The sequence below is a fragment of the Onychomys torridus genome, chromosome 4 (assembly GCF_903995425.1).
Source record: "Onychomys torridus chromosome 4, mOncTor1.1, whole genome shotgun sequence".
Taxonomy (NCBI): Eukaryota; Metazoa; Chordata; class Mammalia; order Rodentia; family Cricetidae; genus Onychomys; species Onychomys torridus.
This window is the reverse complement of record NC_050446.1, coordinates 101,158,035-101,174,619: the sequence shown is the minus strand read 5'-3', so window position 1 is coordinate 101,174,619 and position 16,585 is coordinate 101,158,035. Positions and strand designations below refer to the sequence as shown.

At 36.6% G+C, this 16,585-nt stretch overlaps 1 protein-coding gene across 5 annotated transcripts in view; it reads left to right on the top strand.

Annotated features, from left to right (window-relative positions):
• The window catches only part of Trpm7 (transient receptor potential cation channel subfamily M member 7), a 90,787-nt gene that overhangs the window by 49,796 nt on the left and 24,406 nt on the right, over nt 1-16,585 (top strand). For 4 of the 5 annotated variants that reach the window (XM_036183387.1, XM_036183386.1, XM_036183388.1 and 1 more), the window contains exons 17-25: nt 1,238-1,466; nt 3,216-3,371; nt 3,449-3,592; nt 5,866-5,994; nt 7,935-8,213; nt 9,253-9,427; nt 11,403-11,529; nt 13,586-13,770; nt 16,300-16,432. In XM_036183387.1, the coding sequence (XP_036039280.1) occupies nt 1,238-1,466; nt 3,216-3,371; nt 3,449-3,592; nt 5,866-5,994; nt 7,935-8,213; nt 9,253-9,427; nt 11,403-11,529; nt 13,586-13,770; nt 16,300-16,432 (1,557 nt within the window). Of the gene's footprint in view, nt 1-1,237; nt 1,467-3,215; nt 3,372-3,448; nt 3,593-5,865; nt 5,995-7,934; nt 8,214-9,252; nt 9,428-11,402; nt 11,530-13,585; nt 13,771-16,299; nt 16,433-16,585 lie in introns of those variants that run through there. The other variant, XM_036183391.1, reaches the window with a different exon arrangement.

Below are 16,585 nucleotides of genomic sequence, written 5' to 3'. Positions count from 1 at the left end.
GTTTGGTTTGAGGTGTGTTTTTATCTATCTATCTATCTATCTATCTATCTATCTATCTATCTATCTAAATTATGTATACAGAAGAGGGTACCAGATCTCATTACAGATGGCTGTGAGCCACCATGTGGTTGCTGGGAATTGAACTCAGGACCTGTGGAAGAGCAGTCAGTGCTCTTAACCTCTGAACCATCTCTCCAGCCCAGAGGTGTGTTTTTAAGAAATGAACTGAATTTAAACTGGGAAGACATTTTGGATGATGGAATCACAGGTACTAAAAAGTAAAATAGTTCTCAAGTTTATAGTTTGCTTTGGGAGATAGTGTTCATATCAATCTGGAAAGGTAATTTTTAGAAGTGTTATAATAGATATTTAGTTCTTTCTGTCTCCAAGTAAGCCAATTTTGGAAGAGATTAACAGTTGTTGCTGAAAACTCTTATAGGTATTCTTTTTCTTCTTAGTGGGAATTTACAGTTTATGTTATTTCTCGTGATTAAATTAAACCCTAGCTACATTGTTCCTGTTTCCATGTTTGAAATACAATGTAGAGGTGCTGGAAAGATGGCTTAGTGATTAAGGGCACTGTCTGCACTTGCTGAGGACTTGGGTTCAATTTGCAGCACCCAACTGTCTCCCAATTGTCTGTAACTACAGTTCCAGGGGATCTGATGCCTTCTTCTGACCTCTGTGGGCTCTGCCCACTTTTAGTGCACATACATGTACTTAGACACTCACATACTCATAAAAATTCCATTAAAAATCACTTTTGAAGCAATAAAGTTAAAGGATAGTTTAAGAGTAGTTGGTTAAAAGTGCACTTGTAGACTGGGGGTTGTGTGTAAACTCAGTATTAGAGTTTCTTTAAAAATTTTTTTTTCAGTTTATGTGTATGGGTATTTTGCTTCCATATATATGTCTGATGCCCAAGGAGTCCAGAAAAGGGTGTCATATCCCCTGGGACAGAGTTCCAGACAATTGTGAGTCATCATGTGGGGGCTAGGAATCATACCTAGGCCCTCTGGAAGAGCTGCTAGTGCTCTTAACTGCTGAGCCATCTCTCTAGCTCCTAATTTTTTAAATTATATTTTATTGATCCTTTTGTTTGGAGAAGGTATTAGAGTTTAAAGATGTTTGCTTAAAGATGTTTGAGTCTCAACAAAAACAAAATAGCCTTATAGTTTCCTTACCTGTGTATACTTTAGTGGGTTTTTGTTTGTTTGTTTGTTTGTGTGTTTTGTAGTGATTTTGGCCAACTGGCAGTTGAATTATTGGAACAGTCCTTCAGGCAAGATGAAACCATGGCTATGAAATTACTCACTTATGAACTGAAAAACTGGAGTAATTCAACCTGCCTTAAATTAGCAGTTTCTTCAAGACTCAGACCTTTTGTAGCTCACACCTGTACACAGATGTTGTTATCTGATATGTGGATGGGACGGCTGAATATGAGAAAAAACTCCTGGTATAAGGTATATCTTAAAAATAATTAGACTTAAAGTATATAATGAGATTCAAAGTATGTGGGGGACCCTCCTCTACCTTTTTCAGGGTACCTATGAAGATGAGAGAGGAGTAAGGAATGATAGATATAGCCAAGAAGAAGAGACACAGGATAGCTTCAGGAGGGCTTAGATCAATATTCAATGGCCCAGAACTTTATTCAAAAGGGCTTTTATAACAATGCCACTAGGTGATTCAAAAGACCTCATCGTTGCTAGATACAGCTAAGTGCAGACCCTTCTGTGATCCAATCATCTTTTTGTGCAGCCCTGTTGATAAAGCAAGCTCAGATTTCACTAGGAAACCTCTGTGGGCTCCCACAAAAGTATGAACAAATTAGCCTACACATCTGTAGTAAAATGATTTGCAAGGATAATAGAAGGCAATTACAACATGAGGAAATGAGTGATTACTAATTTGTAAAATTCCAGAGCTATCATCTACTAACTTAATGTGTTACTGAAGTATACTGAATACATGTATCCATGTGCCTAGTTTATAGTGTATCAATGTATGCAGAGTTTAAGGTTAAGAACTTGGGTAAAGTGACTAGTCCTTTTAGTTTGTCATTATAAGAGATACTACTTTAAACTTCCTTTTTATTCTCTCTTACATCTTTTAATATAGTAAAAAATTAGAAGGCAGAAGGTTGGATAAGAGTGATATGTAAAGTTTAAAAAAATTAAACTTATGCCGGGCAGTGGTGGCGCACGCCTGTAATCCCAGCACTTGGGAGGCAGAGGCAGGAGGATCTCTGTGAGTTTGAGGTCAGCCTGGTCTACAGAGCTAGTCCAGGAAAGGCGCAAAGCTACACAGAAACCCTGTGTCGAAAAAACCAAAAAAAATAAATAAATAAAATAAAAATAAACTTACAGTTTTTTTGTTTTATTGATGTTTTTAATTTTTATTTTATATACATTGGTATTTTGCCTGCCTGCATGTCTATGTGAGGATATCAGATCCCCTAGAATTGGAAATACTGACAGTTGTGAGCTGCCATGTGGTTTCTGGGAATTGAATCCAGATCCTCTGGAAGAGCAGCCAGTGCTCTTAACTGCTGAGCAGTCTCTCCAGTCCTGGTTTATAGTTGCATAATGAGTCATCATGCTATAGCATAGGGCACTTACAAGAGAAATCTCAGGTAAAATAACAACAGCACCTTCATAATGCTTAAGTTTTGTTAAAAATATTTTTCTTAACAAGTTATAATTATTATTTATTTGTTTTTTTATTTATTTATTGGTTTTTTGAAACAGAGTTTCTCTGTGAAACAGTCCAAGCTGTCCTGAAACTCACTCTATAGACCAGTCTGGCCTTGAACTCACAGAGATCAGCCTGCCTCTGCCTCCCAAGTGCTGGGATTGTGTGCCACCACCACTTGGCTTATATGATTTTATTTAAAGTACTAGTTTGTACTGGTTATTAAACTTATAATGATTTTATTTAAAGGACTAGTTTGTACTGGTTATTAAACTTATATGATTTTATTTAAAGGACTAGTTTGCACTGGTTATTAAACTTATGCTGTCACTATCATACTGCCAAAATGATACAGTATGTAAAGAAAAATGAATTTTTAATTTTTCCTACAGTTTTAGGGTAAAATGGGTAGTAATCAAAAGATATTTATTGCATAACTTGCTGTTTAATTATTTAAAATTTAAATTTTATTTAAATTTAATTTAAAATGCAAACTTTTATGTTTCTAAAAACTCTAGGTCATATTAAGCATTTTAGTTCCACCTGCCATATTAATGCTAGAGTATAAAACCAAAGCTGAAATGTCCCATATCCCACAATCTCAAGATGCTCATCAGATGACTATGGAGGACAGCGAAAACAATTTCCACAACATAACAGAAGAGATACCCATGGTAAGGATGGAAGACTTAAGAGCAGATGTAAGTTTGTTATGAGTAAATAGAAACTAAATACATATTTTTAATTTTAGGAAGTGTTCAAAGAAGTACGGATTTTGGACAACAGTGAAGGAAAGAATGAAATGGAGATACATATTAAATCAAAAAAACTTCCAATCACACGAAAGTTTTATGCCTTTTATCATGCACCGATTGTAAAGTTCTGGTTTAACACGGTATGTTTTTTAAATTGCTATGTTCGTGGTTTGGTTTGGTGGAGTTTGTTTATTTGTTTTTAGTTCTGGGGAAAGCATGGTGTTTTTAAAGTATGCTTTTTGGGGTAGGGGTGAGTTTCAAGACAGGGTTTCTCTGTGTAGCTCTGGCTGTCTTGGAACTCATTCGGTAGTCCAGGGCAGGCCTCAAACTGAGATCTACCTGCTTCTACCTCCCAAGTGCTGAGATTAAAGGCATGCACCACCCCTGCCCAGCAAAAAGATGATTTTTAGAAAACTTTTAGTCTGGAATCCATATTAATCTTCATATAATTTAGATCACTGAAAATACATTCCTTATTAAAAGAGGATTACATTTGGTTTACTTCATGTAACCTGCCAATGTCTACAATAATAAGCACTAACAAATTTTAGTTTGAATTAGAAATTAAATTTTTATTAAATAATGTAATAAGCATACACCTTTAAAAAAGGTAACAAGTATAAGCCGGTTGTGGTGGTACATGCCTTTAATCCCAGCAAGTGGATCCTTGGGAGTTCAAGGCCAGCTTAGTCTACATAAAGTTTCAGGACAGTCTTCAAAAAACAAAAAAAAGGAAGGTAACAAATGTAAATTTTTTATTGAAAATAAAGTTGTGAATATAGCCCAGTAGTAAAGAAAGCTATATGTTTAGCATGTGTCAGGTCCTACGTTTAACCTCCAGTATTTGATGAATGTGGGGTAAAATCTAAAGTAATGATGACAGCTGGCAACATGGTTGTAAAGGTAGTGAAGAACCAAATCCACAGTGTTGCTTTCTGACCTTCACATGTGCACTTCACACCTTCACATGTGACACACACTCCCCCACAAGCATCAAACACACACATCATAAGAAACAAAAACAAAAATAATGCTGAAAGGTCAACTCAGAACAATAAACTTCGTCATTTGTGTTTTAGGGTTGTGCAGATAGCACACAGAAAGGTTCAGAAATAATAAGTCTGCTGCTTTAAAACGGAAGGCAGAGAGTAATCCAGATGATCACTCTCATTGGGAGCACTTACCCAGCTCATTTTTGCTCATTTAAAACCTGCTGTGTCCTCAATTTTTTTCTAGATTATAGATCAAATAAGGACAGCTAACTGTTTTCAGTTTTGTAGATCTTATATGTAGCCCTGGAAGTTACCTTGGAGATGATCTAATTCACCTGCTTTGTGGCTTTATTTACAGTGGCCATTTCTTTTTTTCTTATTTTTTTTGGTTTTTCGAGACAGGTTTCTCTATGTAGCTTTGTGCCCTTCCTGGAACTCACTCTGTAGACCAGGCTGGCCTCAAACTCACAGAGATCTGCCTGGCTCTGCCTCCTGAGTACTGGGATTAAAGGCGTGCACTACCAACGCCCTACTCAGTGTCCATTTCTTTAGTCATGTGCTTCATTGCTTTCCTGCGTTGGCCTTTCTCTTAATCTGTAGGAATAATGCATTGACAAAAGCATAAATCCATAGAAGAATGTATCCATATGTTGAAATGTAGTTTTTACTCATTGTTGGTTCTCTAGTTAGGAACATATAGTTGACTGTCTTCTTGGCATCCTCTAGGAAGGAACATGTCTGAAGAAACACATGAAATTAGTCTCTCCTTCAAACCACAGGCTTTGAGAAGATGATTTGGGGATATTTGAAACAGGGCTGGCTTCCTATAGCTAGACTGATCTTGAATTTGCTATGTAAGCAAGGCTGGCCTTGAACTCTTGATCATCCTGCCTCTACCTCACAAGTGCTGGGCTTAGAAATTCCTGATGCTTCTATATGGTGGCACGTGCCACTGTACCTTGCTTGAAAGAGTGAGTTTTTATAGTCCTTCCCAGGAAAACAAAGTGATGGTGTTTGTACACTTTTATCAGTATTAGACATTTGCCAGAGTTTACAAATAGTTTCATGTTAGGATGAATATTTGAGTTTGTTCATTTCTTTCTCATTCATATTCACACCTTATTATCCTGAGATAATTTATTGCATTTCTTTTGTATATAAAAATTTCTTGTTCCTTCTAGATGCAGATAATGCAAACACTTCTATTATCTGATCCCCAAATTCTGCCCTACTAATGGAAATAATGAGAATTGCATTTATGTGAGTGGCTGCTTAAAACAGCCAGCCCAGGTTGCCACATGTCTTTACATTTCTCTAGCCTACCATAGTTCAAATTAGATTTTGTGTGTACATGAAAATATCCATAATGTTTTATTTTGTAATCAATTTTATTCATGTAACTTTTATTTCTTTTTTATTAGTTGGCATACTTAGGATTTCTGATGCTTTATACATTTGTAGTTCTTGTACAAATGGAACAGTTACCTTCAGTTCAAGAATGGATTGTTATCGCTTACATTTTTACCTATGCTATTGAGAAAGTTCGTGAGGTATGTCTACAGTCTTTCTTACCAGTAACTTACATATGTATGCAGGATTCTTTAATTTTGTTGTGTGTAGTTATGTTACTGTAATTTCAATAGTGATAAATAGAAGTCTGGAGCATGTTTATTTTGCCATTATGAAAACTATGGTTTAAAAAAAAAAAAGTGGTTCAGCTGGATGATGGTGGTACATATTTTAATCCCAGAACTCTGGAGACAGAAGCAGGCAGATCTCTGAATTCAAGGCCAGCCTGGCCTACAAAGCAAGTTCCAGGATAGCCATGGCTACACAGAGAAATCTTCTCTTGGAAAAACAAGGTGGTTATTAGTAACTTACGTTCACTTTGCCACCATTACAAATATAATAATTTGTCCCAGAAACAAAGCATAGGTTTTCTTTTTATCTTATTTCCTCAAGTTTCACAGGATCTCTGACACTCCTCAGAAATAATGACTATGCATGGCAGTAGTCAGGTAAATAAAAGGTAGGTCTCCATTTTGCATTTATGCTGTATACTCACTCAAGAGTCACCAGTTGGGTTTATTCCTGTGTCTCTTATTTTTTCACTTTAAAATCGTCAACTTTATAACACCCTAAGTTGGGAGAGGAGGTTTCTTTCCTTTAAAAAAAAAAAAAAAAAAAAAACTTACAAAATGAGGGATGGTGATGTACATCTGTAATCTCAGCATTGGGAAGCAGGCTCAATAGTTTAGGTGTAGGGTCATCCTCTGCTATACAGTGGATTTGAGGGCCTGTCTGGGCTACTTGAAACTCTGTTTCAAAAATAAAAACAACTTATTTACTTGTTTGTTTGTTTGTTTGTTTTTTGAGACTGGGTTTCTCTGTGTAGCTTTGGAGCCTGTCCTGGAACTCACTCTGTAGACCAGGCTGGTCTCAAACTCAGAGTTCAGCCTGCCTCTGACTCCTAAGCGCTGCGATTAAAGGCATGCACTACCACCTCCTGGCTATTTACATTGTTTTATTTTATGTGTATGAGTGTTTTAACTGTGTGTGTGCCTGGTGCCCATAGAAGCCAGAAAAGGGCATCAGATCTCCTAGATGAGTTGAGGTGTGAGCTGCCGTAGGTGCTGTCGATCATACCTGGGTCCTCTGGAAGAGTAGCCAGTGTTCTTTACCACTGACCACCTCTCTAGCCCAAAAGACTGTTTTCTATGTTATGAATGTTTTGTTTGCAATGTATGAATATGTACTATGTGTATGCCTGAGTATTTTCTATTTAAACTAGTAGCTATATACTTGTAACACACTCGTGAATAGTTCTAAGTTACTCCATGTCTGAAGAAGTAGTTAGGCATAGTATTTCCCTCCTGCTTTGCTACTGCATGTGTTTTTGAAATCTGTTATTTTTGTCAGCATGACTGAAATTAATTTGTTTCATGATAACATATTCATAACACTTTTTGCATGTGTTTGTGAATATAGTAGTATTTGTATCTGTCTTCAGTGGGAAGGGAAATTGCCTGAGAGAGGAAAGCAAAAAAGCAGGCTTCACTATTGGGGAACACTTTTATTTTGTAGCCGTGAATACATTACTCAAAGGTAATTACTTGGATAGTAGATATTTTTAATAAGTTAGATATACACAGCTACTTCAACCATTTGATTTATTTATTTTCTGCAAATAAGGCATCTTTGGAATGTACTACCAGTATGTTCAAATACTGCTTTGATTTGAAAAGAACATTTTAAATCTCTGCCTGCTAGGTGCTGGGATTAAATGTATTTGCCACCATGCCTGACACTGTAAGGAGTCTTGTATCTGTTATTGTACTATTTTATTATTAAGTACATCTTCAGATATGAGAGATCTCAGATACTTTGAAACAAAATATAACTAAAATTCCTCTGTGATATTATAATTGGATTGTATATGTGTTTTAATAGGAAAAATTTAATTTAACTTTTTTCCTTGCTAAACCTTTAGGTCTTTATGTCTGAAGCTGGGAAAATCAGCCAGAAGATCAAAGTGTGGTTTAGTGACTACTTCAACGTCAGTGACACAATTGCCATAGTTTCTTTCTTCATTGGATTTGGACTAAGATTTGGAGCAAAATGGAACTTTATGAATGCATATGATAATCATGTTTTTGTGGCTGGAAGATTAATTTACTGTCTTAATATAATATTTTGGTATGTGCGTTTGCTAGATTTTCTAGCCGTAAATCAACAGGCAGGACCTTATGTAATGATGATTGGAAAAATGGTAAGTTGAACTGTCTGCTGATATGCATTAATTGTTTCTTTAAAATTATAAAAAACATTTTAATATAGCTTTACTTGGACCCACAAAGATCTCTTAGGTTTATTTGCCTCATACTCTAAATCTTCCATTCTTTAAGGGTACTTCATCAATTGTGTGTGTGCTTATGTGGAGTGGGTTTGTGGTGTGTGGGTGTGGGTGTGCATAAGCACATATGTAGTGGACAGAAGATGACATTAGATATCTTCTGTTAGTCTTCATCTTATTCCTTGTAGACAAGAGCTCTTGCTGACACTAACTCTTTCTTCTTCCCTTCCTTCTCTCCCTCCCTTCACTCTCCTTTCATCCTCTATCCCTTCCTCCCTCCCTCTCTGTTCTGCTCCTACCACTTTTCTTTAATTTTGAGATAATTATAAACTCACATGGAGCTGTAAGAAATAATAATAATCCTAGTAGCCTTCATTTGCTTCCTCCAAGGGTTACATCTTCATTTTTTCCATTTAAGCTTTATGTCATATGTTCTTGGCCTCTTCTCTATACTGTACTCACAGGGGCTTTTGCATTTCTTTCTGTTGAAGATTTGCGTGGTGGTCTGTCTCTAGTCCCACCTTCTGTGACATGAGCAGAGTACAGATATATGAGGCCACGTAGAAGAAAGTCTGCACCTCCATTGTTAATGGACAAACTTTAATAGTTGGCATTTACTGAAATTAAGTCTCCAAATTTACCCATGTAACTATAGTTTTTGATATATTTGTCAGATAGGCTATATTTTGAACTATTGATACAGTCTATTACAGAGACAAAGACACCTGTGACTTGCTTGGCTGACTTCACTGGTCATTTTTAAATACAATCTCCTTCATAAGGTTTATGTAGCAATAACATTTTCCCGAATGCTATTATCAGTAATGAATGGAAACTCAAATAGTCTACTGTCTATTGCAACATTAGAAACACTTTTTAGGATGAAATATGTTACAGGAATTAAATTCTCTTGTGCCTTAACAGTGACCTTGTTTGTTTGTTTTTTTTTAAACAGGTGGCCAATATGTTCTACATTGTAGTGATAATGGCTCTTGTATTACTTAGTTTTGGTGTTCCCAGAAAGGCAATACTTTATCCTCATGAAGCACCATCTTGGTCTCTTGCTAAAGATATAGTTTTTCATCCATACTGGATGATTTTTGGTGAAGTTTATGCATATGAAATTGATGGTAAGGATTTTTATTTGCAAAATCCTCTTTTGGTTATCTTATAAAGTCAGAATTGCATTTTTTAAAGTATTGCATATTTTCAAGTCAAAATTACAATAGTTAAAAAAGCAAAATATGGATTGAAAAGTGTTCTAAAAGCTGTTCAACCATATGTAGTAGGAGTTTGTCCTAAATTCTTAGACAATGAGGATGATTACTAACTCCCAAATAGAAAGTTTCAGAAGTAGAGTGGTGTTTAGGGTTGGTTAATTCATAGCTAAGGACTCATAGAGGAAGAAATCTCTTTAGAGGAGAAACCTGTCTTCCAGTCTCACTAGTTCATGTCGACTCTTCACTTGTCTCGGAAGGTCACCTCAAGGGATGAGAGCATCTAGACCAAGGTAGGGTGGGTTGGTGTTGGATCAAGCACGGTGTTGCTGACAAAGTCACAGGCCTATGTGAACATTAAAAGGCTTAGATGATAACTTTTGAAGGGGATAATTGATTTTTTTCAAGTTTTTATATCCAGATTTTGAAAGCCTGAGTAATCTAATAAATGAAGCACCCCTCTCTATTCAACCCATTCTTAGTAAAAGCATTATGTCTGTTACAGATAGATTTCTGTAAGATAATTTTTGAGCATGGCTGATTGGCAGTAGCTTTCAGGGTATGCTGACTTCTGCATCTAAGTTGTAGAGTGCACTGTGTTCTCCCTCCCTGTCCCTCCTCCTCCTTTCCTGCTCCTCCTCAACACTACCACCACCACACACCTAATGGCTAAAATAGTGATGCTTTGCATACCTTTCAAAAAGTTTATTTAATGGCTTCTCATTCAGTGTCATTTTTCAGGGTTTTGTTGCCTGTTATTTTTCTAATGGTGTCTTACTGTGTGGTTATTATAAAACATGGTTTTTCAAGACAGGGTTTCTCTGTAGCATTGGAGCCTGTCCTGGAACTTACTCTGTAGACCAGGCTTGTCTTGTCTTGTAGATCTGCTTGTCTCTGCCTCCCAAGTGCTGGGATTAAAGGCATGTGCCACCTCTGCCAGGCTGTAATACACCTTTAATCCCAACACTTGGGAGACAGAGACAGGATACCTGTGATTTTGAGGCCAGCCTCACCTACATAATGATGATGGTGAGAACTTCAGTAATGTACACATTTTAAAATAGTGACTAAATACTAACTGTAAGTGTACTATGATTATATAGAGAGAATTATCTCTAATTCATGATGGTTTCATCCCTTCCTTATCCAACTGAATCTTGTGTTATTTATTGTAACTGTTTTGGATATTAAAACTGTGCCCTTCCTTGCTTGTGTTTAGCTTTGAAAAGATTTCAGGTATAAGTAATGGAAAACAAGGAATTCAAATCTAGTCATTTTAAAATATATATTTGTTTGTCTGTGTGTGGGTATGTGCCCCTAAGTGCAGGTGCCTTTGAAGGCCAGAAACATGGGATCCATTCAAAGCTGCAGTTATAGGTGGTTCTGAGTCACCCAACTTGGGTGTTGGGAACTGAACTCAGATCCTCACTTTTATCCATGTAACTGTCTCTCCAGATTCCAAATCTAATAATTTTATATTTAAAATGTATTTTAGTACTCTTTGGAGACACAGTAAAGTCTGTAACTTCATAGGGTTTACTGTAGATCTGTCATATACTTTTTAGGTTTAGATATTTTTCTTATGTAAATTTAAATTTTCACTGTATCCAGGGGTTTTATCTGCCTTTACCCTCAGTCTAAGCCTGCCTTCAGAGAGATATATAACACGTAATACTCCTTGTTTGTATGTCGTAGTGTGGCAGAACAGAAGGCCCCACAGCCCTCAGTGTTGGAGTCCTTGTAAAGCAGAGCTCCAGTGGCCACATCTAAGAGATCCTTGTCATTTAAACTCTTAAGCAGATTTGCATGCACTCAACATTTTCTGTTGAGACAAAGAACCTGAAACACTGAACTACTATATTTAAAATTCTTTTCTCTCTTCCCAAAGTGTGTGCAAATGATTCCACTATCAAGGAAATCTGTGGTCCTGGCACATGGTTGACTCCATTTCTTCAAGCAGTCTACCTCTTTGTACAGTATATCATTATGGTTAATCTTCTTATCGCATTTTTCAAGTAAGACTTTTATTCACTTATATTTATTGGTACACAGTTCACATTTTGAATGAGATATTGAGTTTTAAAATCTCAATTTTATTGAAACTTTAAAAGTATTAAATTATTTTTTATAAATTACAAATAAGACATGAATTTTCAAATCAAAGGAATTCTAAATGTTAGATTTTATTATTTTCAACATATGTGAGAGAGAGAGAGAGAGAGAGAGAGAGAGAGAGAGAGTGAGTGTGTGTGTGTGTGTGTTTGTGTGCGCGCGCGCCCGCGTTCAGTGCCCACAATGACCAGAAGGGAGCATCAGATCCCATGGAACTGGAGTTACAGACTGTTGTGAGTACTGAAAACCAAACTCTGTGAAAGAGCAGCCGTGGTTGTTAACTGCTAAGCCATCTCTCTAGCCTTCCACCTTATTTTCAAAGAAAAGGGTCTCACTGAATCTGGAGGTTGTCAGTCTGGCCTGGTTGGCTAGACAGTGAGCCTGTGTGGTCTGCCCATCTCATCCCTCAATATGTACTTTGTTTATAAATATAATCTTCTGGGAAACAAAAAAGACAAAAAACTGGGTGCTTATTAACAAATCTGATGACCTGAGTTGATTCACCAGGACCTACATGGTGAGGAGACCTCTGTGCATGCATCTGCATTTTTAAATATTTTAATTTTTACTTGAGATTTTTCCTAGGTTGCTAGAGAATTATAGAAAAACACAGTACTTACCAGTAATTACAATTGATATCTAGGTGACATCCATAAACCATTTCGGTGAATGTATAAATTGTGGTTCTCAAAATAATCTCTCTCTGTGTGTGTGTGTGTGTGTGTGTGTGTGTGTGTGTGTGTGTGTATTATTTTTTGTTAGGTTGGATTTTTGTTGTTGTTTGAGACAGTGTTTCTCTGTAGCTCTGGGTTTACTGGAACTCACAGAGAGCCATCTGCCTCTGCTTCCTAAGTGATAGTATTAAAGGTGTGCACTACTACACCTGGCAGCTTTATATTTTTTAAAGCAAAACTTCATGTATATTTACCAGTTCTTAATGTCTATGTCATTCTCCATTATCTAGACCATATTTCAAGCCAGTATATTAAACTGTTCAATTGGATTATAATTTTTTGCTACAAAACATTTCTTCAAAATGTATTTTTTCCCTGTCTCTATAAATGTTCAGAACTGTTAAGGATGTATACTTCTAAGGCTTTTGGCTTTAAATCAAAATAAGGCTGTATCCCAAACTCCCTGCTGATACTTGGTATTATGTTTCTTATTAGTTTCCAATTTTGATAGTATATAAAGGAATCTAGATTTTATTTTTACTCAATTAGTATAAACTATCATTTATTTTTTTAAGTTAGAGTGTCTTTATGTAGCCCAGACAAAGCTTAATTTTTGGGGGGTAGATGTGTTCTGGTCCATGCACACATAGAGAAATGAGGATACCAAGTTTTCCTCTTTAGCTGTCCATCTTACTCCCTTGAGACAGGGTCCCTCACTGAACCTGAGACTTACCTTTTCACCTAGGCTGGCTGGCTAGTACAATCTTAGGATGCATTTTCTCAGTCCCACAACACTGGGGTTACATGCATGGGCAGCCATACCTGATTTTACACACGAGTGTAAGAGATTTGAACTAAGGTTCTCATGTTTGCATATCAAGTATTTTTTTGTTGTTGTTTTGAGATACAAGGTCTTTTCTCTACATAGCCTTAGTTGTCTTGAAACTATGTAAACCAAGCTAGCCTCAAACTCACAGTTATCTGTTTCTATCTCCCAAGTGCTAGAGTTAAAGACTGTTCTATCCAAAAAAAAAAAAAAGTTTTCCCCATTACTTAAAATTTTGTAAAATCCTCAAGTTATTCCTTTCCTGCCCATTTTTCTGAGGTCCTTATTAAGGTCCTCAACAATATCAACCTTTTGTGTGGCATAAATTTATTACAGTTATTCATTTACTTTTCTTCAATGAAAGTGTAATCAAGTATGTAGTGCAGAATTAAAGTGAAATATTTAGCATTTAAATTTTCAAGATATAATTGTTTGCTGTATTTTTGTTCATTATTCTAGCAATGTATATTTACAAGTGAAGGCAATTTCCAATATTGTATGGAAGTACCAGCGTTATCATTTTATTATGGCTTATCATGAAAAACCCGTCCTGCCTCCTCCCCTTATCGTCCTTAGCCACATCGTTTCTCTGCTTTGCTGTGTATGTAAAAGAAGGAAGAAAGATAAGACTTCTGATGGACCAAGTAAGTAAAATAAATTTTGGAAAATGTTTTTCTGGCTTCTCAATATTAAACTTGAATGCTGAGTATTGATTTTACAGACAGCCTGTTGGAATAGTTATTGTGCAAACTTAAAATTTGCCTCAACATAAAACAATTTTAGGCACAATTTGAGTCTGCAAATAAGAACTGTGATAATTTGGATATTAAAGACCAGTCTTTTCAGGACTAGAGCAGTCACATAAAGTGATAGCTGTGAAATCAAACTGGCCAGAAGAAGGCGAGAATTAAAGACAGTAAATCACTACAGGTGCTTCAGACAGCACATGTCCACAAAGTGCAAGTAACTAGACAGGGAGGGCACAGCAGTTCAGTTAAAGAGTAAGGTGACCCGGGTCAAGGATGTTGTGGTTAGGTACCTCCTCCCTCATCTGCTACTTTCACAGTGTTCTTGATATCTTGATATATTTCAAGTATAGTAGTCCTTTTATATGTCACATGTAAATATTATGTCAGATACAGAGAACAAAAAGGCTTTTTCAGCTGGGTGTGATGGTTCATGTCTTTAATCCTAACACTTGGGAGGCAGAGGCAAGTGGATCTCTGTGACTTTGAGGCCAGCCTTGTCTACAGAGTGAGTTCCAGAACAGCCAGGGATACACAGAGAAACTCTGTCTCGAAAAACCAAAAAAAAAGTCTGTCCTGGATCAGGATTTGCTGTCCTGCCTGCTACTCAGCCTCATCTATATCAGATATTATGAATAACCCATCCTAGTTATGTGGGAATTTATGGCTATATTTAATAATGATATATGACCACATTCCTGGAGTGGTGTCTCCAAGGGCTGACTGACTGATTAAAATCTCAATGAATGTTCAGGCCCAGAGCCTAATTACAATTTATTTATTTTGGGCAATCTTTAGTTCACTAATTAGCTGTTCCTTGCGGCCCCACTGTTTTCCACCCTGTGTTGGACCTAACATCCTGACTACAGATAAAACTTTTAAAAATGTGTTAACTTAACAACACTCTAACTTTCTACCAATCAAAAAGCTAAGTGTCATCATCAGATCATAGCTGAGATGTCTGTTCTATATATTTGAAAAGTGCCTTTGTTTATGACTTTATTTGTTCTGTTACTTCATGAAACTGTTTCTATATTTGAACATAGAATTTGCATAATTTAAACCTTTATTTCTGGGCCATGGTAATTCATATTTGGCCTCAGAATAAACTATTGATCATTTAATTAAAAGCAAAACAGTATGACACATAAAAATCAATTTAATATTTAACTTCTTTTGGAGAATGGCCCTTAGGAGTTGTTGTTCTTGTTAAAATGGTAATGTAAGCTTTGTCGTTTTACCTGTTCTAAAAAGCCATTCTTTTTTTTTTTTAAGATTTATTCATGTATTTTATGTATATGGGTGTTTTGTCTGCTTGTACATCTGCACACCAGAAGAGAGCATCACATCCAGTTGTAAACCACCATGTCGGTGCTGGGAATTGAACTCAGGACCTCTGGAAGAGCAGTCAGTGCTCTTAACTTCTGAGCCATTTTTCTAGCCCCTAAGAAGCCATTCTTTTCTTTTTTTCTTTTTCTTTTTCTTTTTCTTTTTCTTTTTCTTTTTTTTTTTTTGTGGAGCTGAGGATTGAACCCAGGGCCTTGCATTTGCTAGGCAAGCGTTCTACCACTGAGCTAAATCCCCAACAACTCCAAGAAGCCATTCTTAATATTCTGTAAACAGACAAAATTAATCTATCTTTATATAACCTGAGATAATCACCTCAGTTGTGCTTAAATTTTTTATGGTTTTATTTCTCATAAAATTATTTTTTAAGCCGGGCGGTGGTGGCGCACGCCTTTCAGCCATTCGGGAGACAGAGGCAGATGGATCTTTGTGAGTTCAAGGCCAACCTGGTCTACAGAGCGAGATCCAGGAAAAGCGCAAAACTACACAGAGAAACCCCGTCTCAAAAAAAACAAACAAAAAAAGGAATTAAAAGGAGACCAAATACCTAAAACTTGATAGGCCTGGTCTGTACACCTTTTAATCCCAGCACTTGGGAGGCAGAGGCAGGGAGATGTCTATGAGTTCCAGGGGTATTTAGAGGCCTTTATATTGAGAAATCAAAGGGAGTCTGCTTAAGGGGTATAGTCAGTTTCTTAGGACATAAATTGGAGAAAAGAACTCACTAAACAGAATAGGCAAAATCGTCGTAGGGTCCTGCAAGGCCAGTGTCCTATCCTACGATGCTTCTGCTGCCTGAGTCAGTACACACCTGCCAAGTCCACAAGGGAGAGAGTGGGCAAGGCTTACGTGCCCCTCAGCTTAAGCTAGCCCTGAGGCCACGCCCTAGGAGCTGGAACAGGTACCCACTACAGATCCTGTCTATTAAATAAATAAATAAGCAAACTGTGTAGAGAGGCGCTGTCCATAAAAATAAATAAGTAGGAAAAAGAAAAAGACACAAGAGCTGAAGTTTGAAAACCTGGTGGGTAACCTTCATTGTTTTGTGTTCTAATTTCTTTTTGGCCTTCTCCTCCTTAGAACTTTTCTTAACAGAAGAAGATCAAAAGAAACTCCATGACTTTGAAGAGCAGTGTGTTGAGATGTATTTTGATGAAAAGGATGACAAATTCCATTCTGGGAGTGAAGAGAGAATCCGTGTTACTTTTGAAAGGTAGATAAGGCTCTTTAATTATCACTAACTGTATATTAGAATGGATCCTGTTAGTTGATACATGTTCACTGTTTAGTTTATTTTACCAGAAAGTTTTATATTACACATTGAAAAATCAGGTCAGTTCTTTGCATTTATTAATTACATATAACC